This window comes from Melanotaenia boesemani, chromosome 19 (assembly GCF_017639745.1).
Source record: "Melanotaenia boesemani isolate fMelBoe1 chromosome 19, fMelBoe1.pri, whole genome shotgun sequence".
NCBI lineage: Eukaryota > Metazoa > Chordata > Actinopteri > Atheriniformes > Melanotaeniidae > Melanotaenia > Melanotaenia boesemani.
The window spans coordinates 31,579,509-31,600,321 of NC_055700.1; the positions used below are offsets into that span (position 1 = coordinate 31,579,509).

At 40.0% G+C, this 20,813-nt stretch overlaps 1 protein-coding gene across 1 annotated transcript; it reads left to right on the forward strand.

Moving 5' to 3' along the window:
* Positions 1 to 385: 385 nt before the first annotated feature.
* Positions 386 to 20,549, forward strand: dnajc25 (DnaJ (Hsp40) homolog, subfamily C, member 25). Its single transcript, XM_041969425.1, has 5 exons — positions 386 to 722; positions 2,229 to 2,381; positions 2,464 to 2,834; positions 2,908 to 3,007; positions 19,543 to 20,549. The coding sequence occupies exons 1-5, from the start codon at positions 408 to 410 to the stop codon at positions 19,663 to 19,665; spliced, it is 1,062 nt and encodes a 353-aa protein (XP_041825359.1). The 5' UTR covers positions 386 to 407; the 3' UTR covers positions 19,666 to 20,549.
* The last annotated feature ends 264 nt before the right edge of the window (positions 20,550 to 20,813 follow it).

Here is a 20,813-nt window from a genome sequence, read left to right on the forward strand (position 1 = left end):
AACAGAGTTCACTGTCAGTTGATACACATCTTGTGTTCTTGAAAATTCTTGAAACAAAAACAACAATAATAATACTAATAACAATATATATATATTTATATATATATATATATACATATATATATATATATATATATATATATATATATATATATATATATATATAAGCAGCTTTACTTTGCTTCCAATTTTCATGATAAATGATGCCAAAAATTTCTAACTCTTATTATTTATTTGCTGTTTTTCTAACGCCAGACCCTTAAAAGATGGAAATAATAAATAACATTCTACATTACACAAAATGTGTGAAGAACAAACGAGCTTCGTTGTTTCGTCGTTATCCTGAGCCGGAGGTACTTGATGACGCAATCAGTGTGCGCCTAAAGCGTCGGCTCCGGCAGGCAGAGATGGTAGCTTCCCCGGACCGGAGCGCCGTGTGCCCGCTGACGGTAAAGTGTCGGTGGCGGCTCGCGGTGCTCGTTTTCTCCGTGTGTTCGCTGCCCGCGGCTACGGCCCTGGTGGAAGGTCTGTACTGCGGTAAAGAGGTCTGTTACGATGTGCTCGGCGTCACCCGGGAGGCCTCCAAAGCGGAGATCGCCCGTGCTTACCGGCAGCTGGCTCGCCGGTACCACCCGGACCGTTACAGGCAAGAAGAACCTGGCGAGCAGGAGTCCGCCCACGATAAGTTCCTTCTCATCGCGACCGCTTACGAGACGTTGAAGGTGAGTCCACCTGTGAAGTGTTTACTGTGAGCCGCTCAGGACGGAGTCCAGTGTGTTTACTTGCTGGTTCACCTCCAGTTTTCCGTCCTCCTCCAGTCACACTGCGGCGGGATTTTAAAGAAACAGCCTGCACAGCGCTTCTCAGCTCTGCACCAGGTCCAGTTTCTTCCTGGAGTTCACATTAATGCATCTTCAAGCCCTGACTGGAAGGAGCAGGATGCTGGATCACACTTAGATGCAGTGTTGGGAGTAACGAGTTATAAAGTAGCACGTTACTCCAAACACTGCTTACATGCTTCAACCAGTTCAGCTTTTATACTTTAAATAACTCCAAGTACACCGTTTTTTATGAGGAGCACAGCGGCCCCAAACTTCAATTTTTAGGAACGCAAACAGAAAATTTAGGGGCGCACACTGAAATCGCCTTGCAAAGCAAATATACACATTTCTTCTCATTTTCACTGTATTAGTAATAAATGCTTGAACAATAAATTCAGAAATTACAAGTTTACAATTCACATTTTTTGCAGTTGATATAACATTAAAAAACACACACCTTATCGGCTGCACTAATACAAAACAAGTAGACATAGAACTAACAAATCAAATCAGATTTGATGATTTGATTCACTTTGTAGTCGAAGCAGAATGGCAACTTTGTCCCATCATCCCCCACAGGACATGGTACGACTGGTCCATGTAGTTCCTGGTAATAAACAGCTTCAGGGACTGATGCTCCTCCAGCCGCTGTTCCCACTCCTCAGTAAGAACAGCAGCTATTGGCTGTCCTAGAAGTTGCTAATTAAGTTTCCTTTTCCCGTATTGAAATTAGTTTGAGTCGGCAAACAGCAGCTGATTTGGACGTTACTGTGAACTACTGGGCTGACGAGGGGAGCAGAAGTTTGTTAGCGACAAAATAAATTCACTTATAACTACTACAAGAAAAATACCGGTAGATGTATCGGTCGCCGTTGTAGAGTAGATGAAAAATTCACTCGCACTGTCTCACATTTTAGTCGTAAAATGTGGCCGTTTAGTCGCAGTCTGGAGCCCTGTGGAGGTACTGAGACAGTCTGGCTGCAGAGCTTCACCGTGGAGTCAGTTCTGGTGCAGGCTCCACTCTCAGCTCACCTCCACCATGGAGAAGGAAAAAACAAAGAATTTTCTAAATAAAATACAGTGAGAAATGGGCAGATGGTGTTCTAACCTTCATTCAGTCACCGGCTCTAAGGGTTGTTTCCATTTTTTTGTTCTAACAACCAAAATTTCTCATTTTAATTTGAATTGAAAATCCAGAGATGTAGTGTGTTCCTGAGATAAAGTCAGACTGTATCACCATGGTTACCAATTCTAAAATATTTTAGTCTAAAAGCCTCTTGGGGGGTAAGGGTTACACTCTATCCTGACTCGATCTAGTCTCTAACAGGCCTTCCTGTCTTGTTACTTGGAGGTCTTGATTGGCTCTGTTTGAAGGGAACTATAATGGAGTTGGGTCTGTTTCTGCAGGACGAGGAGACACGGCGGGACTATGACTACATGCTGGACCACCCCGAGGAGTACTACCAGCACTACTACGCCTACTACCGCAGGCGGCTCGCCCCCAAAGTTGACGTCAGAGTCGTCATCCTGGTCACAATCTCTGCCATCTCCATCTTCCAGGTACGACCGGTCCCATCTGCTGGGATGTATAATCACTGTCAACAAGGGCTGACTTGTCGTGCACCACTTGGCTCTCCTTTAGTTCTACAGCTGGAACAGCAGCTACAACAAAGCCATCAACTACTTGATGACGGTCCCCAAGTACCGAATCCAGGCCACGGAGATCGCTAAGCAGCAGGGCCTCCTTAACCGCACCAAGGAGAAGGGGAAGAACCGCCGCTCCAAGGAGGAGATCCGCGAGCAGGAGGAGGAGGTGATCCGCGACATTATCAAAAACAAGATCGACATCAAAGGAGGCTACCAGAAGCCCAACCTGTCGGACATCCTGTTGTGTCAGATAGTGCTGTTTCCCTACTATCTGAGCAGCTACGTGGCCTGGTACGTCTCCTGGATTTACCGCTTCACCGTCTGCAGGGAGGAGTACGGCGATGAGGAGAAGCTTTACATGATCAGGTGAAGTCTCTTACGCTTGAATGGTATGAGATGACGTGGTTGTGATTCTCACCTCAGTCTTTCTCATTCTCAGGAGGCACATGAAGATGTCGCAGTCTCAGTTTGACAGTCTGGAGGAAAGCACCAGACAGTCCTTCCTGGAAAAACAACTCTGGATCAAAGACAACTATGAGGTATATATAGGTACATAAAGCACCAGCTTTGTCTGTCCGAGACAGTTAGAAGGTTAGCAGTAGCAGGATGAGAGGTTAGCTGTGGCAGTACAGGAGGCTAGCTGTAGCAGGTTTGGAAATGGTGTGAAGAGCTCATATTTAATGGCACACTGAGAGATTCTACCAACATATTTGGAGGGTGGAGATTATTTTCCAGCTGACTTCATTAGCACAAACCTGGACTTGGTTTGGTTTCCTGGTGATCCCACCATGCTCTGGTGCTCTTTCTTGGGCATGGAGGGGTCTGGGCCTGCCTGGATGTTCTGCCATGAGGTGGGTTGATGCATGCCCTGGTGTCTGGTTGCCGCCCCAGGACCCAGGGTATGACCCGGGTACAGGAGGGGTTAGGGTTTAGGTTTGAAGGGGGGCTGAGGGGGGGTTTGGAGGATTGTAGGGGGAGGTGGTGGGGAGTGTTTAGGGGTGAGACCATAGACTGTATATAAAAGATGGGTAGAGCCTCCGTGACGTCACCCGTAGGTTTTTGAAAAGCTGAATTGAAGCTCATTGGTCGGTTCCTACCGTCACCATTTTGGCAGCGTCACACATATCAGTCCCGGAAAATCCAAAAGTAGGCTAAGAAGTGGAGCTGAGAGGGGGACTGTGAAGGTGGGAAGAAGATGAATGACACCCATGAAACTCTGAGCTGCCTGTAGCTAAGAGCTACCAAGCTAGCAGTAGCTAACCAGCTAACAGAGGTAGGTAGGCGGGCTAAAGCTAAGGCGCGCTGTTAGTCAGCTAAAAAGCGCGGTTGTGCTGCACTCTCACTTCTTGCTGCGGATATTGGATACATGTCAATCAGAAGGACACGCCCCAATTATGCCGAATTTCAAGATTAAATAACATCCAAACGGATAAGTTAGAAAAAAATTCATCCCCCTCACAGTTGTCATGAAGGTAAACTTAACCTATTAATCCTAAAATGGATTTTTGTACCAGGCTTTAAGCATGTTTATTTCTCATGTGAAGTTGGTCTTTTTAACATGGCAGTCTATGAGGATTGACTCAGTTTTGGAGCAGGGGAGTAGTTCTCCCACTATCCTGTATCCCAGTATAAAACAGTCTGTAGCAGCTTTTAATCCCAGTGTAAAACAGTCTGTAGTAGCTTTTAATCCCAGTATAAACCAGTCTGTAGCCAGTCTGTAGCAGCTGGAGTTTTTAATCCCAGTATAAACCAGTCTGTAACAGCTTTTAATCTCAGTATAAACCATTCTGTAGCACCTTTTAATCCTAGTATAAACCACTCTGTAGGAGCTTTTAATCCCAGTATAAACCAGTCTGTAGCAGTTTTTAATCCCAGTAAAAACCAGTCTGTAACAGCTTTTAATCTCAGTGTAAACCAGTGTGTAGCACCTTTTAATCCTAGTATAAACCAGTCTGTAGGAGCTTTTAATCCCAGTATACACCAGTCTGTAGCAGCTTTTAATCCCATTATAAACCAGTCTGTAGCACATTTTAATCCTAGTATAAACCAGTGTGTAGCACCTTTTAATCCTAGTATAAACCAATCTGTAGCAGCTTTTAATCCCAGTATAAACCAGTCTGTAACAGCTTTTAATCCCAGTATAAACCAGTCTGTAGCACCTTTTAATCCTAGTATACACCAGTCTGTAGCAGCTTTTAATCCCAGTATAAACCAGTGTGTAGCAGCTTTTAATCCCAGTATATATCAGTCTGTAGCAGTTTTTGATCCCAGTATGAACCAGTCTGTAGCAGCTTTTAATACCAGTATAAACCAGTCTGTAGCAGCTTTTAATCCCAGTATAAATCAGTCTGTAGCAGTTTTTGATCCCAGTATAAACCAGTCTGTAGCAGATTTTAATCCCAGTATAAACCAGTCTGTAGAAGCTTTTAATTACAATATGAACCAGTCTGTAGCAACTTTCAATGCCAGTATAAACCAGTCTGTAGCAGTATTTAATCCCAGTATAAACCAGTCTGTAGCCAGTCTGTAGCATCTGGAGTTTTTAATCCCAGTATAAACCAGTCTGTAGCAGCTTTTAATCCCAGTATAAACTAGTCTGTAGCCAGGCTGTAGCAGCTGGAGTTTTTAATCCCAGTATAAACCAGTCTGTAGCAGCTTTTAATCCCAGTATAAACCAGTGTGTAGCAGCTTTTAATCCCAGTATAAACCAGTCTGTAACAGCTTTTAATCCCAGTATAAACCAGTCTGTAGCAGCTTTTAATCCATGTATAAACCAGTCTGTAACAGTTTTTAATCCCAGTATAAACCAGTCTGTAGCAGCTTTTAGTCCCAGTATAAACCAGTCTGTAGCAGTTTTTAATCCATGTATAAACCAATCTGTAGCAGCTTTTAATCCCAGTATAAACCAGTCTGTAGCAGTTTTTAATCCCAGTATAAACCAGTCTGTAGCAGCTTTTAATCCCAGTATAAACCAGTCTGTAGCAGCTTTTAGTCCCAGTATAAACCAGTCTGTAGCAGTTTTTAATCCATGTATAAACCAATCTGTAGCAGCTTTTAATCCCAGTATAAACCAGTCTGTAGCAGTTTTTAATCCCAGTATAAACCAGTCTGTAGCAGCTTTTAATCCCAGTATAAACCAGTCTGTAGCAGCTTTTAATCCCAGTATAAACCAGTCTGTAGCAGCTTTTAATCCCAGTATAAACCAGTCTGTAGAAGCTTTTAATCCATGTATAAACCAGCCTGTAGCAGCTTTTAATCCCAGTATAAACCAGTGTGTAGCAGCTTTTAATCCCAGTATAAACCAGTCTGTAACAGCTTTTAATCCATGTATAAACCAGTCTGTAGCAGCTTTTAATCCATGTATAAACCAGTCTGTAACAGTTTTTAATCCCAGTATAAACCAGTCTGTAGCAGCTTTTAGTCCCAGTATAAACCAGTCTGTAGCAGTTTTTAATCCATGTATAAACCAATCTGTAGCAGCTTTTAATCCCAGTATAAACCAGTCTGTAGCAGTTTTTAATCCCAGTATAAACCAGTCTGTAGCAGCTTTTAATCCCAGTATAAACCAGTCTGTAGCAGCTTTTAATCCCAGTATAAACCAGTCTGTAGCAGCTTTTAATCCCAGTATAAACTAGTCTGTAGAAGCTTTTAATCCATGTATAAACCAGCCTGTAGCAGCTTTTAATCCCAGTATAAACCAGTGTGTAGCAGCTTTTAATCCCAGTATAAACTAGTCTGTAACAGCTTTTAATCCCAGTATAAACCAGTCTGTAACAGCTTTTAATCCATGTATAAACCAGTCTGTAGCAGCTTTTAATCCCAGTATAAACCAGTCTGTCGAAGCTTTTAATCCCAGTATGAACCAGTCTGTAGAAGCTTTTAATTCCAGTATGAACCAGTCTGTAGCAGCTTTTAATCCCAGTATAAACCAGTCCGTAGCAGTTTTTAATCCCAGTATAAACAGGTCTGAAGCAGCTGGAGCTTTTAATCCCAGTATAAACCAGTGTGTAGCAGTTATTAATCCCAGTATAAACCAGTCTGTAAGAGCTTTTAATCCCAGTATGAACCAGTCTGTAGCAGCTTTTAATCCATGTATAAACCAGTGTGTAGCAGCTTTTAATCCCAATATAAACTAGTCTGTAGAAGCTTTTAATCCATGTATAAACCAGCCTGTAGCAGCTTTTAATCCCAGTATAAACCAGTGTGTAGCAGCTTTTAATCCCAGTATAAACTAGTCTGTAACAGCTTTTAATCCCAGTATAAACCAGTCTGTAACAGCTTTTAATCCATGTATAAACCAGTCTGTAGCAGCTTTTAATCCCAGTATAAACCAGTCTGTCGAAGCTTTTAATCCCAGTATGAACCAGTCTGTAGAAGCTTTTAATTCCAGTATGAACCAGTCTGTAGCAGCTTTTAATCCCAGTATAAACCAGTCCGTAGCAGTTTTTAATCCCAGTATAAACAGGTCTGAAGCAGCTGGAGCTTTTAATCCCAGTATAAACCAGTGTGTAGCAGTTATTAATCCCAGTATAAACCAGTCTGTAGGAGCTTTTAATCCCAGTATGAACCAGTCTGCAGCAGCTTTTAATCCCAGTATAAACCATTCTGTAGCTGCTTTTAATCCCAGTATAAACCAGTCTATAACAGCTTTTAATCCCAGTATAAACCAGTGTGTAGCAGCTTTTAATCCCAGTATAAACCAGTCTGTAGACGCTGCAGCTTTTAATTCCAGTATGAACCAGTCTGTAGCGGCTTTTAATCCCAGTATAAACAAGTCTGTAGCAGCTTTTAATCCCAGTATAATCCCAGTCTGTAGAAGTTTTTAAACCATATATAAACCAGCCTGTAGCAGCTTTTAATCCCAGTATAAACCAGTCTGTAGAAGTTTTTAAACCATGTATAAACCAGCCTGTAGCAGCTTTTAATCCCAGTATAAACCAGTCTGTAGCAGCTTTTAATCACAGTATAAACCAGTCTGTAGCAGTTTTTAATCCCAGTATAAACCAGACTGTGGCAGCTTTTAATCCATGTATAAACCAGTCTGTAACAGCTTTTAATCCCAGTATAAATCCGTCTGTAGCAGCTTTTAATCCATGTATAAACCAGTCTGTAACAGCTTTCAATCCCAGTATAAACCAGTCTGTAGCAGCTTTTAATCCCAGTATAAACCAGTCTGTAAGAGCTTTTAATCCCAGTATAAACCAGTCTGTAGCAGCTTTTAATCCCAGTATAAACCAGTGTGTAGAAGCTTTTAATCACAGTATAAACCAGTCTGCAGCAGCTTTTAATCCCGGTATAAACCAGTCTGTAGCAGCTTTTAATCCCAGTATAAACCAGTCTGCAGCAGCTTTTAATCCCAGTATAAACCAGTCTGTAGCAGCTTTTAATCCCAGTATAAACCAGTCTGTAGAAGCTTTTTTAATCCATGTATAAACCAGCCTGTAGCAGCTTTTAATCCCAGTATAAACCAGTCTGTAGAAGCTTTTTAATCCATGTATAAACCAGTCTGTAGCAGCTTTTAATCCCAGTATAAACCAGTGTGTAGCAGCTTTTAATCCCAGTATAAACCAGTCTGTAACAGCTTTTAATCCATGTATAAACCAGTCTGTAGCAGTTTTTAATCCCAGTATAAACCAGTCTGTAGACGCTGCAGCTTTTAATTCCAGTATGAACCAGTCTGTAGCGGCTTTTAATCCCAGTATAAACAAGTCTGTAGCAGCTTTTAATCCCAGTATAATCCCAGTCTGTAGAAGTTTTTAAACCATATATAAACCAGCCTGTAGCAGCTTTTAATCCCAGTATAAACCAGTCTGTAGAAGTTTTTAACCATGTATAAACCAGCCTGTAGCAGCTTTTAATCCCAGTATAAACCAGTCTGTAGCAGCTTTTAATCACAGTATAAACCAGTCTGTAGCAGTTTTTAATCCCAGTATAAACCAGACTGTGGCAGCTTTTAATCCATGTATAAACCAGTCTGTAACAGCTTTTAATCCCAGTATAAATCCGTCTGTAGCAGCTTTTAATCCATGTATAAACCAGTCTGTAACAGCTTTCAATCCCAGTATAAACCAGTCTGTAGCAGCTTTTAATCCCAGTATAAACCAGTCTGTAAGAGCTTTTAATCCCAGTATAAACCAGTCTGTAGCAGCTTTTAATCCCAGTATAAACCAGTGTGTAGAAGCTTTTAATCACAGTATAAACCAGTCTGCAGCAGCTTTTAATCCCGGTATAAACCAGTCTGTAGCAGCTTTTAATTCCCAGTATAAACCAGTCTGCAGCAGCTTTTAATCCCAGTATAAACCAGTCTGTAGCAGCTTTTAATCCCAGTATAAACCAGTCTGTAGAAGCTTTTTTAATCCATGTATAAACCAGCCTGTAGCAGCTTTTAATCCCAGTATAAACCAGTCTGTAGAAGTTTTTAATCCATGTATAAACCAGCCTGTAGCAGCTTTTAATCCCAGTATAAACCAGTGTGTAGCAGCTTTTAATCCCAGTATAAACCAGTCTGTAACAGCTTTTAATCCATGTATAAACCAGTCTGTAGCAGTTTTTAATCCCAGTATAAACCAGTCTGTAGACGCTGCAGCTTTTAATTCCAGTATGAACCAGTCTGTAGCGGCTTTTAATCCCAGTATAAACAAGTCTGTAGCAGCTTTTAATCCCAGTATAATCCCAGTCTGTAGAAGTTTTTAAACCATATATAAACCAGCCTGTAGCAGCTTTTAATCCCAGTATAAACCAGTCTGTAGAAGTTTTTAAACCATGTATAAACCAGCCTGTAGCAGCTTTTAATCCCAGTATAAACCAGTCTGTAGCAGCTTTTAATCACAGTATAAACCAGTCTGTAGCAGTTTTTAATCCCAGTATAAACCAGACTGTGGCAGCTTTTAATCCATGTATAAACCAGTCTGTAACAGCTTTTAATCCCAGTATAAATCCGTCTGTAGCAGCTTTTAATCCATGTATAAACCAGTCTGTAACAGCTTTCAATCCCAGTATAAACCAGTCTGTAGCAGCTTTTAATCCCAGTATAAACCAGTCTGTAAGAGCTTTTAATCCCAGTATAAACCAGTCTGTAGCAGCTTTTAATCCCAGTATAAACCAGTGTGTAGAAGCTTTTAATCACAGTATAAACCAGTCTGCAGCAGCTTTTAATCCCGGTATAAACCAGTCTGTAGCAGCTTTTAATCCCAGTATAAACCAGTCTGCAGCAGCTTTTAATCCCAGTATAAACCAGTCTGTAGCAGCTTTTAATCCCAGTATAAACCAGTCTGTAGAAGCTTTTTTAATCCATGTATAAACCAGCCTGTAGCAGCTTTTAATCCCAGTATAAACCAGTCTGTAGAAGCTTTTTTAATCCATGTATAAACCAGCCTGTAGCAGCTTTTAATCCCAGTATAAACCAGTGTGTAGCAGCTTTTAATCCCAGTATAAACCAGTCTGTAACAGCTTTTAATCCATGTATAAACCAGTCTGTAGCAGTTTTTAATCCCAGTATAAACCAGTCTGTAGCAGCTTTTAATCCATGTATAAACCAGTCAGTAGCAGCTTTTTATCCCAGTATAAACCAGTGTGTAGCAGCTTTTTATCCCAGTATAAACCAGTCTGTAGACGCTGCAGCTTTTAATTCCAGTATGAACCAGTCTGTAGCGGCTTTTAATCCCAGTATAAACAAGTCTGTAACAGCTTTTAATCACAGTATAAACCAGTCTGTAGCAGCTTTTAATCCCAGTATAATCCCAGTCTGTAGAAGTTTTTAAACCATATATAAACCAGCCTGTAGCAGCTTTTAATCCCAGTATAAACCAGTCTGTAGAAGTTTTTAAACCATGTATAAACCAGCCTGTAGCAGCTTTTAATCCCAGTATAAACAAGTCTGTAACAGCTTTTAATCACAGTATAAACCAGTCTGTAGCAGCTTTTAATCCCAGTATAATCCCAGTCTGTAGAAGTTTTTAAACCATATATAAACCAGCCTGTAGCAGCTTTTAATCCCAGTATAAACCAGTCTGTAGCAGCTTTTAATCCCAGTATAAACCAGTCTGTAAGAGCTTTTAATCCCAGTATAAACCAGTCTGCAGCAGCTTTTAATCCCAGTATAAACCAGTCTGTAGCAGCTTTTAATCCCAGTATAAACCAGTCTGTAGAAGCTTTTTTAATCCATGTATAAACCAGCCTGTAGCAGCTTTTAATCCCAGTATAAACCAGTGTGTAGCAGCTTTTAATCCCAGTATAAACCAGTCTGTAACAGCTTTTAATCCATGTATAAACCAGTCTGTAGCAGTTTTTAATCCCAGTATAAACCAGTCTGTAGCAGCTTTTAATCCATGTATAAACCAGTCAGTAGCAGCTTTTTATCCCAGTATAAACCAGTGTGTAGCAGCTTTTTATCCCAGTATAAACCAGTCTGTAGACGCTGCAGCTTTTAATTCCAGTATGAACCAGTCTGTAGCGGCTTTTAATCCCAGTATAAACAAGTCTGTAACAGCTTTTAATCACAGTATAAACCAGTCTGTAGCAGCTTTTAATCCCAGTATAATCCCAGTCTGTAGAAGTTTTTAAACCATATATAAACCAGCCTGTAGCAGCTTTTAATCCCAGTATAAACCAGTCTGTAGAAGTTTTTAAACCATGTATAAACCAGCCTGTAGCAGCTTTTAATCCCAGTATAAACCAGTCTGTAGCAGCTTTTAATCACAGTATAAACCAGTCTGTAGCAGTTTTTAATCCCAGTATAAACCAGACTGTGGCAGCTTTTAGTCCCACTATAATCCAGTCTGTAACAGCTTTTAATCCCAGTATAAACCCGTCTGTAGCAGCTTTTAATCCATGTATAAACCAGTCTGTAACAGCTTTTAATCCCAGTATAAATCCGTCTGTAGCAGCTTTTAATCCATGTATAAACCAGTCTGTAACAGCTTTCAATCCCAGTATAAACCAGTCTGTAGCAGCTTTTAATCCCAGTATAAACCAGTCTGTAAGAGCTTTTAATCCCAGTATAAACCAGTCTGTAGCAGCTTTTAATCCCAGTATAAACCAGTGTGTAGAAGCTTTTAATCACAGTATAAACCAGTCTGCAGCAGCTTTTAATCCCGGTATAAACCAGTCTGTAGCAGCTTTTAATCCCAGTATAAACCAGTCTGCAGCAGCTTTTAATCCCAGTATAAACCAGTCTGTAGCAGCTTTTAATCCCAGTATAAACCAGTCTGTAGAAGCTTTTTAATCCATGTATAAACCAGCCTGTAGCAGCTTTTAATCCCAGTATAAACCAGTCTGTAGAAGCTTTTTAATCCATGTATAAACCAGCCTGTAGCAGCTTTTAATCCCAGTATAAACCAGTGTGTAGCAGCTTTTAATCCCAGTATAAACCAGTCTGTAACAGCTTTTAATCCATGTATAAACCAGTCTGTAGCAGTTTTTAATCCCAGTATAAACCAGTCTGTAGCAGCTTTTAATCCATGTATAAACCAGTCTGTAGACGCTGCAGCTTTTAATTCCAGTATGAACCAGTCTGTAGCGGCTTTTAATCCCAGTATAAACAAGTCTGTAACAGCTTTTAATCACAGTATAAACCAGTCTGTAGCAGCTTTTAATCCCAGTATAATCCCAGTCTGTAGAAGTTTTTAAACCATATATAAACCAGCCTGTAGCAGCTTTTAATCCCAGTATAAACCAGTCTGTAGAAGTTTTTAAACCATGTATAAACCAGCCTGTAGCAGCTTTTAATCCCAGTATAAACCAGTCTGTAGCAGCTTTTAATCACAGTATAAACCAGTCTGTAGCAGTTTTTAATCCCAGTATAAACCAGACTGTGGCAGCTTTTAGTCCCAGTATAAACCAGTCTGTAACAGCTTTTAATCCCAGTATAAACCCGTCTGTAGCAGCTTTTAATCCATGTATAAACCAGTCTGTAACAGCTTTTAATCCCAGTATAAATCCGTCTGTAGCAGCTTTTAATCCATGTATAAACCAGTCTGTAACAGCTTTCAATCCCAGTGTAAACCAGTCTGTAGCAGCTTTTAATCCCAGTATAAACCAGTCTGTAAGAGCTTTTAATCCCAGTATAAACCAGTCTGTAGCAGCTTTTAATCCCAGTATAAACCAGTGTGTAGAAGCTTTTAATCACAGTATAAACCAGTCTGCAACAGCTTTTAATCCCGGTATAAACCAGTCTGTAGCAGCTTTTAATCCCAGTATAAACCAGTCTGCAGCAGCTTTTAATCCCAGTATAAACCAGTCTGTATCAGCTTTTAATCCCAGTATAAACCAGTCTGTAGAAGCTTTTTTAATCCATGTATAAACCAGCCTCTAGCAGCTTTTAATCCCAGTATAAACCAGTGTGTAGCAGCTTTTAATCCCAGTATAAACCAGTCTGTAACAGCTTTTAATCCCAGTATAAACCAGTCTGTAACAGCTTTTAATCCATGTATAAACCAGTCTGTAGCAGTTTTTAATCCCAGTATAAACCAGTCTGTAGCAGCTTTTAATCCATGTATAAACCAGTCTATAACAGCTTTTAATCCCAGTATAAACCAGTGTGTAGCAGCTTTTAATCCCAGTATAAACCAGTCTGTAGACGCTGCAGCTTTTAATCCCAGTATGAACCAGTCTGTAGCGGCTTTTAATCCCAGTATAAACAAGTCTGTAACAGCTTTTAATCCCAATACAAACCAGTCTGTAGCGGCTTTTAATCCCAGTATAAACCCAGTCTGTAGAAGTTTTTAAACCATGTATAAACCAGCCTGTAGCAGCTTTTAATCCCAGTATAAACCAGTCTGTAGCAGTTTTTAATCCCAGTATGAACCAGACTGTGGCAGCTTTTTGTCCCAGTATAAGCTAGTCTGTAGCAGCTTTTAATCACAGTATAAACCAGTCTGTAGCAGTTTTTAATCCCAGTATAAACCAGACTGTGGCAGCTTTTAGTCCCAGTATAAACCAGTCTGTAACAGCTTTTAATCCCAGTATAAACCCGTCTGTAGGGGCTTTTAATCCATGTATAAACCAGTCTGTAACAGCTTTTAATCCCAGTATAAACCAGTCTGTAGCAGCTTTTAATCCCAGTATAAACCAGTCTGTAACAGCTTTTAATCCCAGTATAAACCAGTCTGTAGCAGCTTTTAATCCCAGTATAAACCAGTCTGTAACAGCTTTTAATCCCAGTATGAACCAGTCTGTAGCAGTTTTTAATCCCAGTATGAACCAGTCTGTAGCAGCTTTTAATCCCAGTATAAACCAGTCTGTAGCAGCTTTTAATCCCAGTATAAACCAGTCTGTAGCAGCTTTTAATCCCAGTATAAACCAGTCTGTAACAGCTTTTAATCCCAGTATAAACCAGTCTGTAGCAGCTTTTAATCCCAGTATAAACCAGTCTGTAACAGCTTTTAATCCCAGTATAAACCCGTCTGTAGCAGCTTTTAATCCATGTATAAACCAGTCTGTAGCAGCTTTTAATCCCAGTTTAAACCAGTCTGTAGCAGCTTATAATCCATGTATAAACCAGTGTGTAGCAGCTTTTAATCCCAATATAAACTAGTCTGTAGAAGCTTTTAATCCATGTATAAACCAGCCTGTAGCAGCTTTTAATCCCAGTATAAACCAGTGTGTAGCAGCTTTTAATCCCAGTATAAACTAGTCTGTAACAGCTTTTAATCCCAGTATAAACCAGTCTGTAACAGCTTTTAATCCATGTATAAACCAGTCTGTAGCAGCTTTTAATCCCAGTATAAACCAGTCTGTCGAAGCTTTTAATCCCAGTATGAACCAGTCTGTAGAAGCTTTTAATTCCAGTATGAACCAGTCTGTAGCAGCTTTTAATCCCAGTATAAACCAGTCCGTAGCAGTTTTTAATCCCAGTATAAACCAGTCTGAAGCAGCTGGAGCTTTTAATCCCAGTATAAACCAGTGTGTAGCAGTTATTAATCCCAGTATAAACCAGTCTGTAAGAGCTTTTAATCCCAGTATGAACCAGTCTGCAGCAGCTTTTAATCCCAGTATAAACCATTCTGTAGCTGCTTTTAATCCCAGTATAAACCAGTCTATAACAGCTTTTAATCCCAGTATAAACCAGTGTGTAGCAGCTTTTAATCCCAGTATAAACCAGTCTGTAGACGCTGCAGCTTTTAATTCCAGTATGAACCAGTCTGTAGCGGCTTTTAATCCCAGTATAAACAAGTCTGTAACAGCTTTTAATCACAGTATAAACCAGTCTGTAGCAGCTTTTAATCCCAGTATAATCCCAGTCTGTAGAAGTTTTTAAACCATATATAAACCAGCCTGTAGCAGCTTTTAATCCCAGTATAAACCAGTCTGTAGAAGTTTTTTAACCATGTATAAACCAGTCTGTAGCAGCTTTTAATCCATGTATAAACCAGTCTGTAACAGTTTTTAATCCCAGTATAAATCCGTCTGTAGCAGCTTTTAATCCATGTATAAACCAGTCTGTAACAGCTTTCAATCCCAGTATAAACCAGTCTGTAGCAGCTTTTAATCCCAGTATAAACCAGTCTGTAAGAGCTTTTAATCCCAGTATGAACCAGTCTGCAGCAGCTTTTAATCCCAGTATAAACCAGTCTGTAGCAGCTTTTAATCCCAGTATAAACCAGTCTGTAGAAGCTTTTTTAATCCATGTATAAACCAGCCTGTAGCAGCTTTTAATCCCAGTATAAACCAGTGTGTAGCAGCTTTTAATCCCAGTATAAACCAGTCTGTAACAGCTTTTAATCCATGTATAAACCAGTCTGTAGCAGTTTTTAATCCCAGTATAAACCAGTCTGTAGCAGCTTTTAATCCATGTATAAACCAGTCAGTAGCAGCTTTTTATCCCAGTATAAACCAGTGTGTAGCAGCTTTTTATCCCAGTATAAACCAGTCTGTAGACGCTGCAGCTTTTAATTCCAGTATGAACCAGTCTGTAGCGGCTTTTAATCCCAGTATAAACAAGTCTGTAACAGCTTTTAATCACAGTATAAACCAGTCTGTAGCAGCTTTTAATCCCAGTATAATCCCAGTCTGTAGAAGTTTTTAAACCATATATAAACCAGCCTGTAGCAGCTTTTAATCCCAGTATAAACCAGTCTATAGAAGTTTTTAAACCATGTATAAACCAGCCTGTAGCATCTTTTAATCCCAGTATAAACCAGTCTGTAGCAGCTTTTAATCACAGTATAAACCAGTCTGTAGCAGTTTTTAATCCCAGTATAAACCAGACTGTGGCAGCTTTTAGTCCCAGTATAAACCAGTCTGTAACAGCTTTTAATCCCAGTATAAACCCGTCTGTAGCAGCTTTTAATCCATGTATAAACCAGTCTGTAACAGCTTTTAATCCCAGTATAAATCCGTCTGTAGCAGCTTTTAATCCCAGTATAAACCAGTCTGTAACAGCTTTCAATCCCAGTATAAACCAGTCTGTAGCAGCTTTTAATCCCAGTATAAACCAGTCTGTAAGAGCTTTTAATCCCAGTATAAACCAGTCTGTAGCAGCTTTTAATCCCAGTATAAACCAGTGTGTAGAAGCTTTTAATCACAGTATAAACCAGTCTGCAGCAGCTTTTAATCCCGGTATAAACCAGTCTGTAGCAGCTTTTAATCCCAGTATAAACCAGTCTGCAGCAGCTTTTAATCCATGTATAAACCAGTCTGTAGCAGCTTTTAATCCCAGTATAAACCAGTCTGTAGAAGCTTTTTTAATCCATGTATAAACCAGCCTCTAGCAGCTTTTAATCCCAGTATAAACCAGTGTGTAGCAGCTTTTAATCCCAGTATAAACAAGTCTGTAACAGCTTTTAAACACAGTATAAACCAGTCTGCAGCAGCTTTTACTCCCAGTATGAACCAGTCTGTAGCAGTTTTTAATCCCAGTATAAACCAGTCTGTAGCAGCTTTTAATACCAGTATAAACCAGTCTGCAGCAGCTTTTAATCCCAGTGTAAACCAGTCTGCAGCAGCTTTTAATCCCAGTATTAACCACTGTGTAGCAGCTTTTAATCCCAGTATAAACCAGTGTGTAGCAGCTTTTAATCCCAGTATAAACCAGTCTGTAGCAGCTTTTAATCCCAGTATAAACCAGTGTGTAGAAGCTTTTAATCACAGTATAAACCAGTCTGCAGCAGCTTTTAATCCCGGTATAAACCAGTCTGTAGCAGCTTTTAATCCCAGTATAAACCAGTCTGCAGCAGCTTTTAATCCCAGTATAAACCAGTCTGTAGCAGCTTTTAATCCCAGTATAAACCAGTCTGTAGAAGCTTTTTTAATCCATGTATAAACCAGCCTCTAGCAGCTTTTAATCCCAGTATAAACCAGTGTGTAGCAGCTTTTAATCCCAGTATAAACAAGTCTGTAACAGCTTTTAATCACAGTATAAACCAGTCTGCAGCAGCTTTTACTCCCAGTATGAACCAGTCTGTAGCAGTTTTTAATCCCAGTATAAACCAGTCTGTAGCAGCTTTTAATCCCAGTATAAACCAGTCTGCAGCAGCTTTTAATCCCAGTGTAAACCAGTCTGCAGCAGCTTTTAATCCCAGTATTAACCACTGTGTAGCAGCTTTTAATCCCAGTATAAACCAGTGTGTAGCAGCTTTTAATCCCAGTATAAACCAGTCTGTAGCAGCTCTTAATCCATGTATAAACCAGTCTGTAACAGCTGTTAATCCCAGTGTAAACCAGTCTGTAGCAGCTTTTAGTCCCAGTATAAACCAGTCTGTAGCAGTTTTTAATCTCAGTATAAACCAGTCTGTAGCAGCTTTTAATCCCAGTATAAACCAGTCTGTAGCAGCTTTTAATCCCATTATAAACCAGTCTGTAGCAGCTTTTAATCCATGTATAAACCAGTCTGTAACAGTTTTTAATCCCAGTATAAACCAGTCTGTAGCAGCTTTTAGTCCCAGTATAAACCAGTCTGTAGCAGTTTTTAATCCCAGTATAAACCAATCTGTAGCAGCTTTTAATCCCAGTATAAACCAGTCTGTAGCAGTTTTTAATCCCAGTATAAACCAGTCTGTAGCAGCTTTTAATCCCAGTATAAACCAGTCTGTAGCAGCTTTTAATCCCAGTATAAACCAGTCTGTAGCAGCTTTTAATCCCAGTATAAACCAGTCTGTAGCAGTTTTTAATCCCAGTATAAACCAGTCTGTAGCAGCTTTTAATCCAGTATAAACCAGTCTGTAGCAGCTTTTAATCCCAGTATAAACCAGTCTGTAGCAGCTTTTAATCCCAGTATAAACCAGTCTGTAGCAGCTTTTAATCCCAGTATAAACCAGTCTGTAAGAGCTTTTAATCCCAGTATAAACCAGTCTGTAGCAGCTTTTAATCCCAGTATAAACCAGTGTGTAGAAGCTTTTAATCACAGTATAAACCAGTCTGCAGCAGCTTTTAATCCCGGTATAAACCAGTCTGTAGCAGCTTTTAATCCCAGTATAAACCAGTCTGCAGCAGCTTTTAATCCCAGTATAAACCAGTCTGTAGCAGCTTTTAATCCCAGTATAAACCAGTCTGTAGCAGCTTTTAATCCCAGTATAAACCAGTCTGTAAGAGCTTTTAATCCCAGTATAAACCAGTCTGTAGCAGCTTTTAATCCCAGTATAAACCAGTGTGTAGAAGCTTTTAATCACAGTATAAACCAGTCTGCAGCAGCTTTTAATCCCGGTATAAACCAGTCTGTAGCAGCTTTTAATCCCAGTATAAACCAGTCTGCAGCAGCTTTTAATCCCAGTATAAACCAGTCTGTAGCAGCTTTTAATCCCAGTATAAACCAGTCTGTAGAAGCTTTTTTAATCCATGTATAAACCAGCCTCTAGCAGCTTTTAATCCCAGTATAAACCAGTGTGTAGCAGCTTTTAATCCCAGTATAAACAAGTCTGTAACAGCTTTTAATCACAGTATAAACCAGTCTGCAGCAGCTTTTACTCCCAGTATGAACCAGTCTGTAGCAGTTTTTAATCCCAGTATAAACCAGTCTGTAGCAGCTTTTAATCCCAGTATAAACCAGTCTGCAGCAGCTTTTAATCCTAGTGTAAACCAGTCTGCAGCAGCTTTTAATCCCAGTATTAACCACTGTGTAGCAGCTTTTAATCCCAGTATAAACCAGTGTGTAGCAGCTTTTAATCCCAGTATAAACCAGTCTGTAGCAGCTCTTAATCCATGTATAAACCAGTCTGTAACAGCTGTTAATCCCAGTGTAAACCAGTCTGTAGCAGCTTTTAGTCCCAGTATAAACCAGTCTGTAGCAGTTTTTAATCTCAGTATAAACCAGTCTGTAGCAGCTTTTAATCCCAGTATAAACCAGTCTGTAGCAGCTTTTAATCCCATTATAAACCAGTCTGTAGCAGCTTTTAATCCATGTATAAACCAGTCTGTAACAGTTTTTAATCCCAGTATAAACCAGTCTGTAGCAGCTTTTAGTCCCAGTATAAACCAGTCTGTAGCAGTTTTTAATCCCAGTATAAACCAATCTGTAGCAGCTTTTAATCCCAGTATAAACCAGTCTGTAGCAGTTTTTAATCCCAGTATAAACCAGTCTGTAGCAGCTTTTAATCCCAGTATAAACCAGTCTGTAGCAGCTTTTAATCCCAGTATAAACCAGTCTGTAGCAGCTTTTAATCCCAGTATAAACCAGTCTGTAGCAGTTTTTAATCCCAGTATAAACCAGTCTGTAGCAGCTTTTAATCCCAGTATAAACCAGTCTGTAGCAGCTTTTAATCCCAGTATAAACCAGTCTGTAGCAGCTTTTAATCCCAGTATAAACCAGTCTGTAGCAGCTTTTAATCCCAGTATAAACCAGTCTGTAGCAGTTTTTAATCCCAGTATAAACCAGTCTGTAGCAGCTTTTAATCCCAGTATAAACCAGTCTGTAGCAGCTTTTAATCCCAGTATAAACCAGTCTGTAGCAGCTTTTAATCCCAGTATAAACCATCTATCAAAGAGCTACACGTTACTGCTCCGGAGACACTGGGGACCATGGTGGAGTTTAAGGGTTAAAAGGGAAATAAACACATTATCAAAAGTGAAATTTTTGTGCCAAAGAAATGTTTCTGTTAAAGGTTAAATGTAAGTGAGGTTTGACGCTCCGGACATCTTTCAGGTGTACAGATGCGAGCAGGAGGAGGAGATGAAGGTGAAGATGGCGACTGATGCCAGAATGAAGAGGTACCGCCGCTGGATGAAGAACGAGGGACCAGGCCGGCTGACCTTCATGGACGACTGATGTCTCGGAGACCCGCCCACAAACACAACATCTGCCTCAGTGCTGACACCAGCGCACACTGTGCTGTGGAGAACAACTGTACATAGAGTTGGAGTTTGCCTCTTTATTTTCATAAGAACCAGGCATCAGAAGCAGACTGAGACGACTAAACTGTCAGCTGATGCTTCAGAGTAATTTTTTTTACTAAACCAAGAATATTTCATCTTCCTCCATTCTTCTTTCACTTTCTCCCCTTCTCCTGCTGGTAACAAATTTTTATACCATAGTTCCTCTGAAATAAATATCACAGGGCTACCAGTCAGACCCTGAACAGCCTGAAGTGTCCTTGGATGAGGCAGCAACAATCAGTAGGACCCTAAGGTGATGGTTTTAAGAGCTGCTGTTTGTCTTTTAGTTCAAAACATTTACAAAAATGAAAGAAATGTGACAAAAATATGAAAAATGACTTGATTTCATGGCTGATGTTAACAATCTAGTCCACCTGTCTACTGGTACAAGCGTCTGCCCTCAGTCTCGTGCTGCCTTCACACCAGCTCTGAGGCTGGGATTTCTCTGTTCTGATCTACCCACAACTGAGAAAGTCAGGAAGATTTCAGCAGCCTGGAAATCCAGCACGGTGTAACCAGTGATGCTAGCTGCAGTAATAAACTGTTTATTAGCATTTCTGCCAGTCTGGTTGTGGTTGAATCAGTCTGATGTAACCTCCATCTCTGAAAACATGGCTACTGCGTAGGGCTGGGCAATGTGTCCTATAACCGATGTCCCGATACACAACATATATCTCGATGTTTTCAAATCTCTTCTAAAACTCTGTGACTGGTGAATCCAACATCATCAGCATAGAAAGACACCAGCAGGATTTAAGTAAACGCTGCTAAATTTAACTTCATTGGGATTTTCTCTTTGAACCAACTTTATTCTGAACCAGGAACCTGGACTCAGAAACTTAATAAAACCAGTGTTTGTCTGACCATTATATTATACCATTATAGCCCCCCAACATCAACCCCCGCCACCCCTAAAAGATCAAGTTTATTTTCTATAATTACTCAGTAGCTAATATATTTTTTTCAGTCAATTATTTTAAAATATACCATGGTCTGAGTGAATATTTGATTCTGATTGGCTGTAGAGTTTCCATTAAAAAA

Excerpts from the sequence above, each read along its gene's own strand:
- dnajc25 (XM_041969425.1), top strand. The coding sequence starts at position 408 with ATGGTAGCTTCCCCGGACCGGAGCGCCGTGTGCCCGCTGACGGTAAAG. Across the intron at positions 2,382-2,463 it reads CTGCCATCTCCATCTTCCAG|TTCTACAGCTGGAACAGCAG; the intron begins GTACGACCGGTC and ends GCTCTCCTTTAG. Across the intron at positions 3,008-19,542 it reads GGATCAAAGACAACTATGAG|GTGTACAGATGCGAGCAGGA; the intron begins GTATATATAGGT and ends GACATCTTTCAG.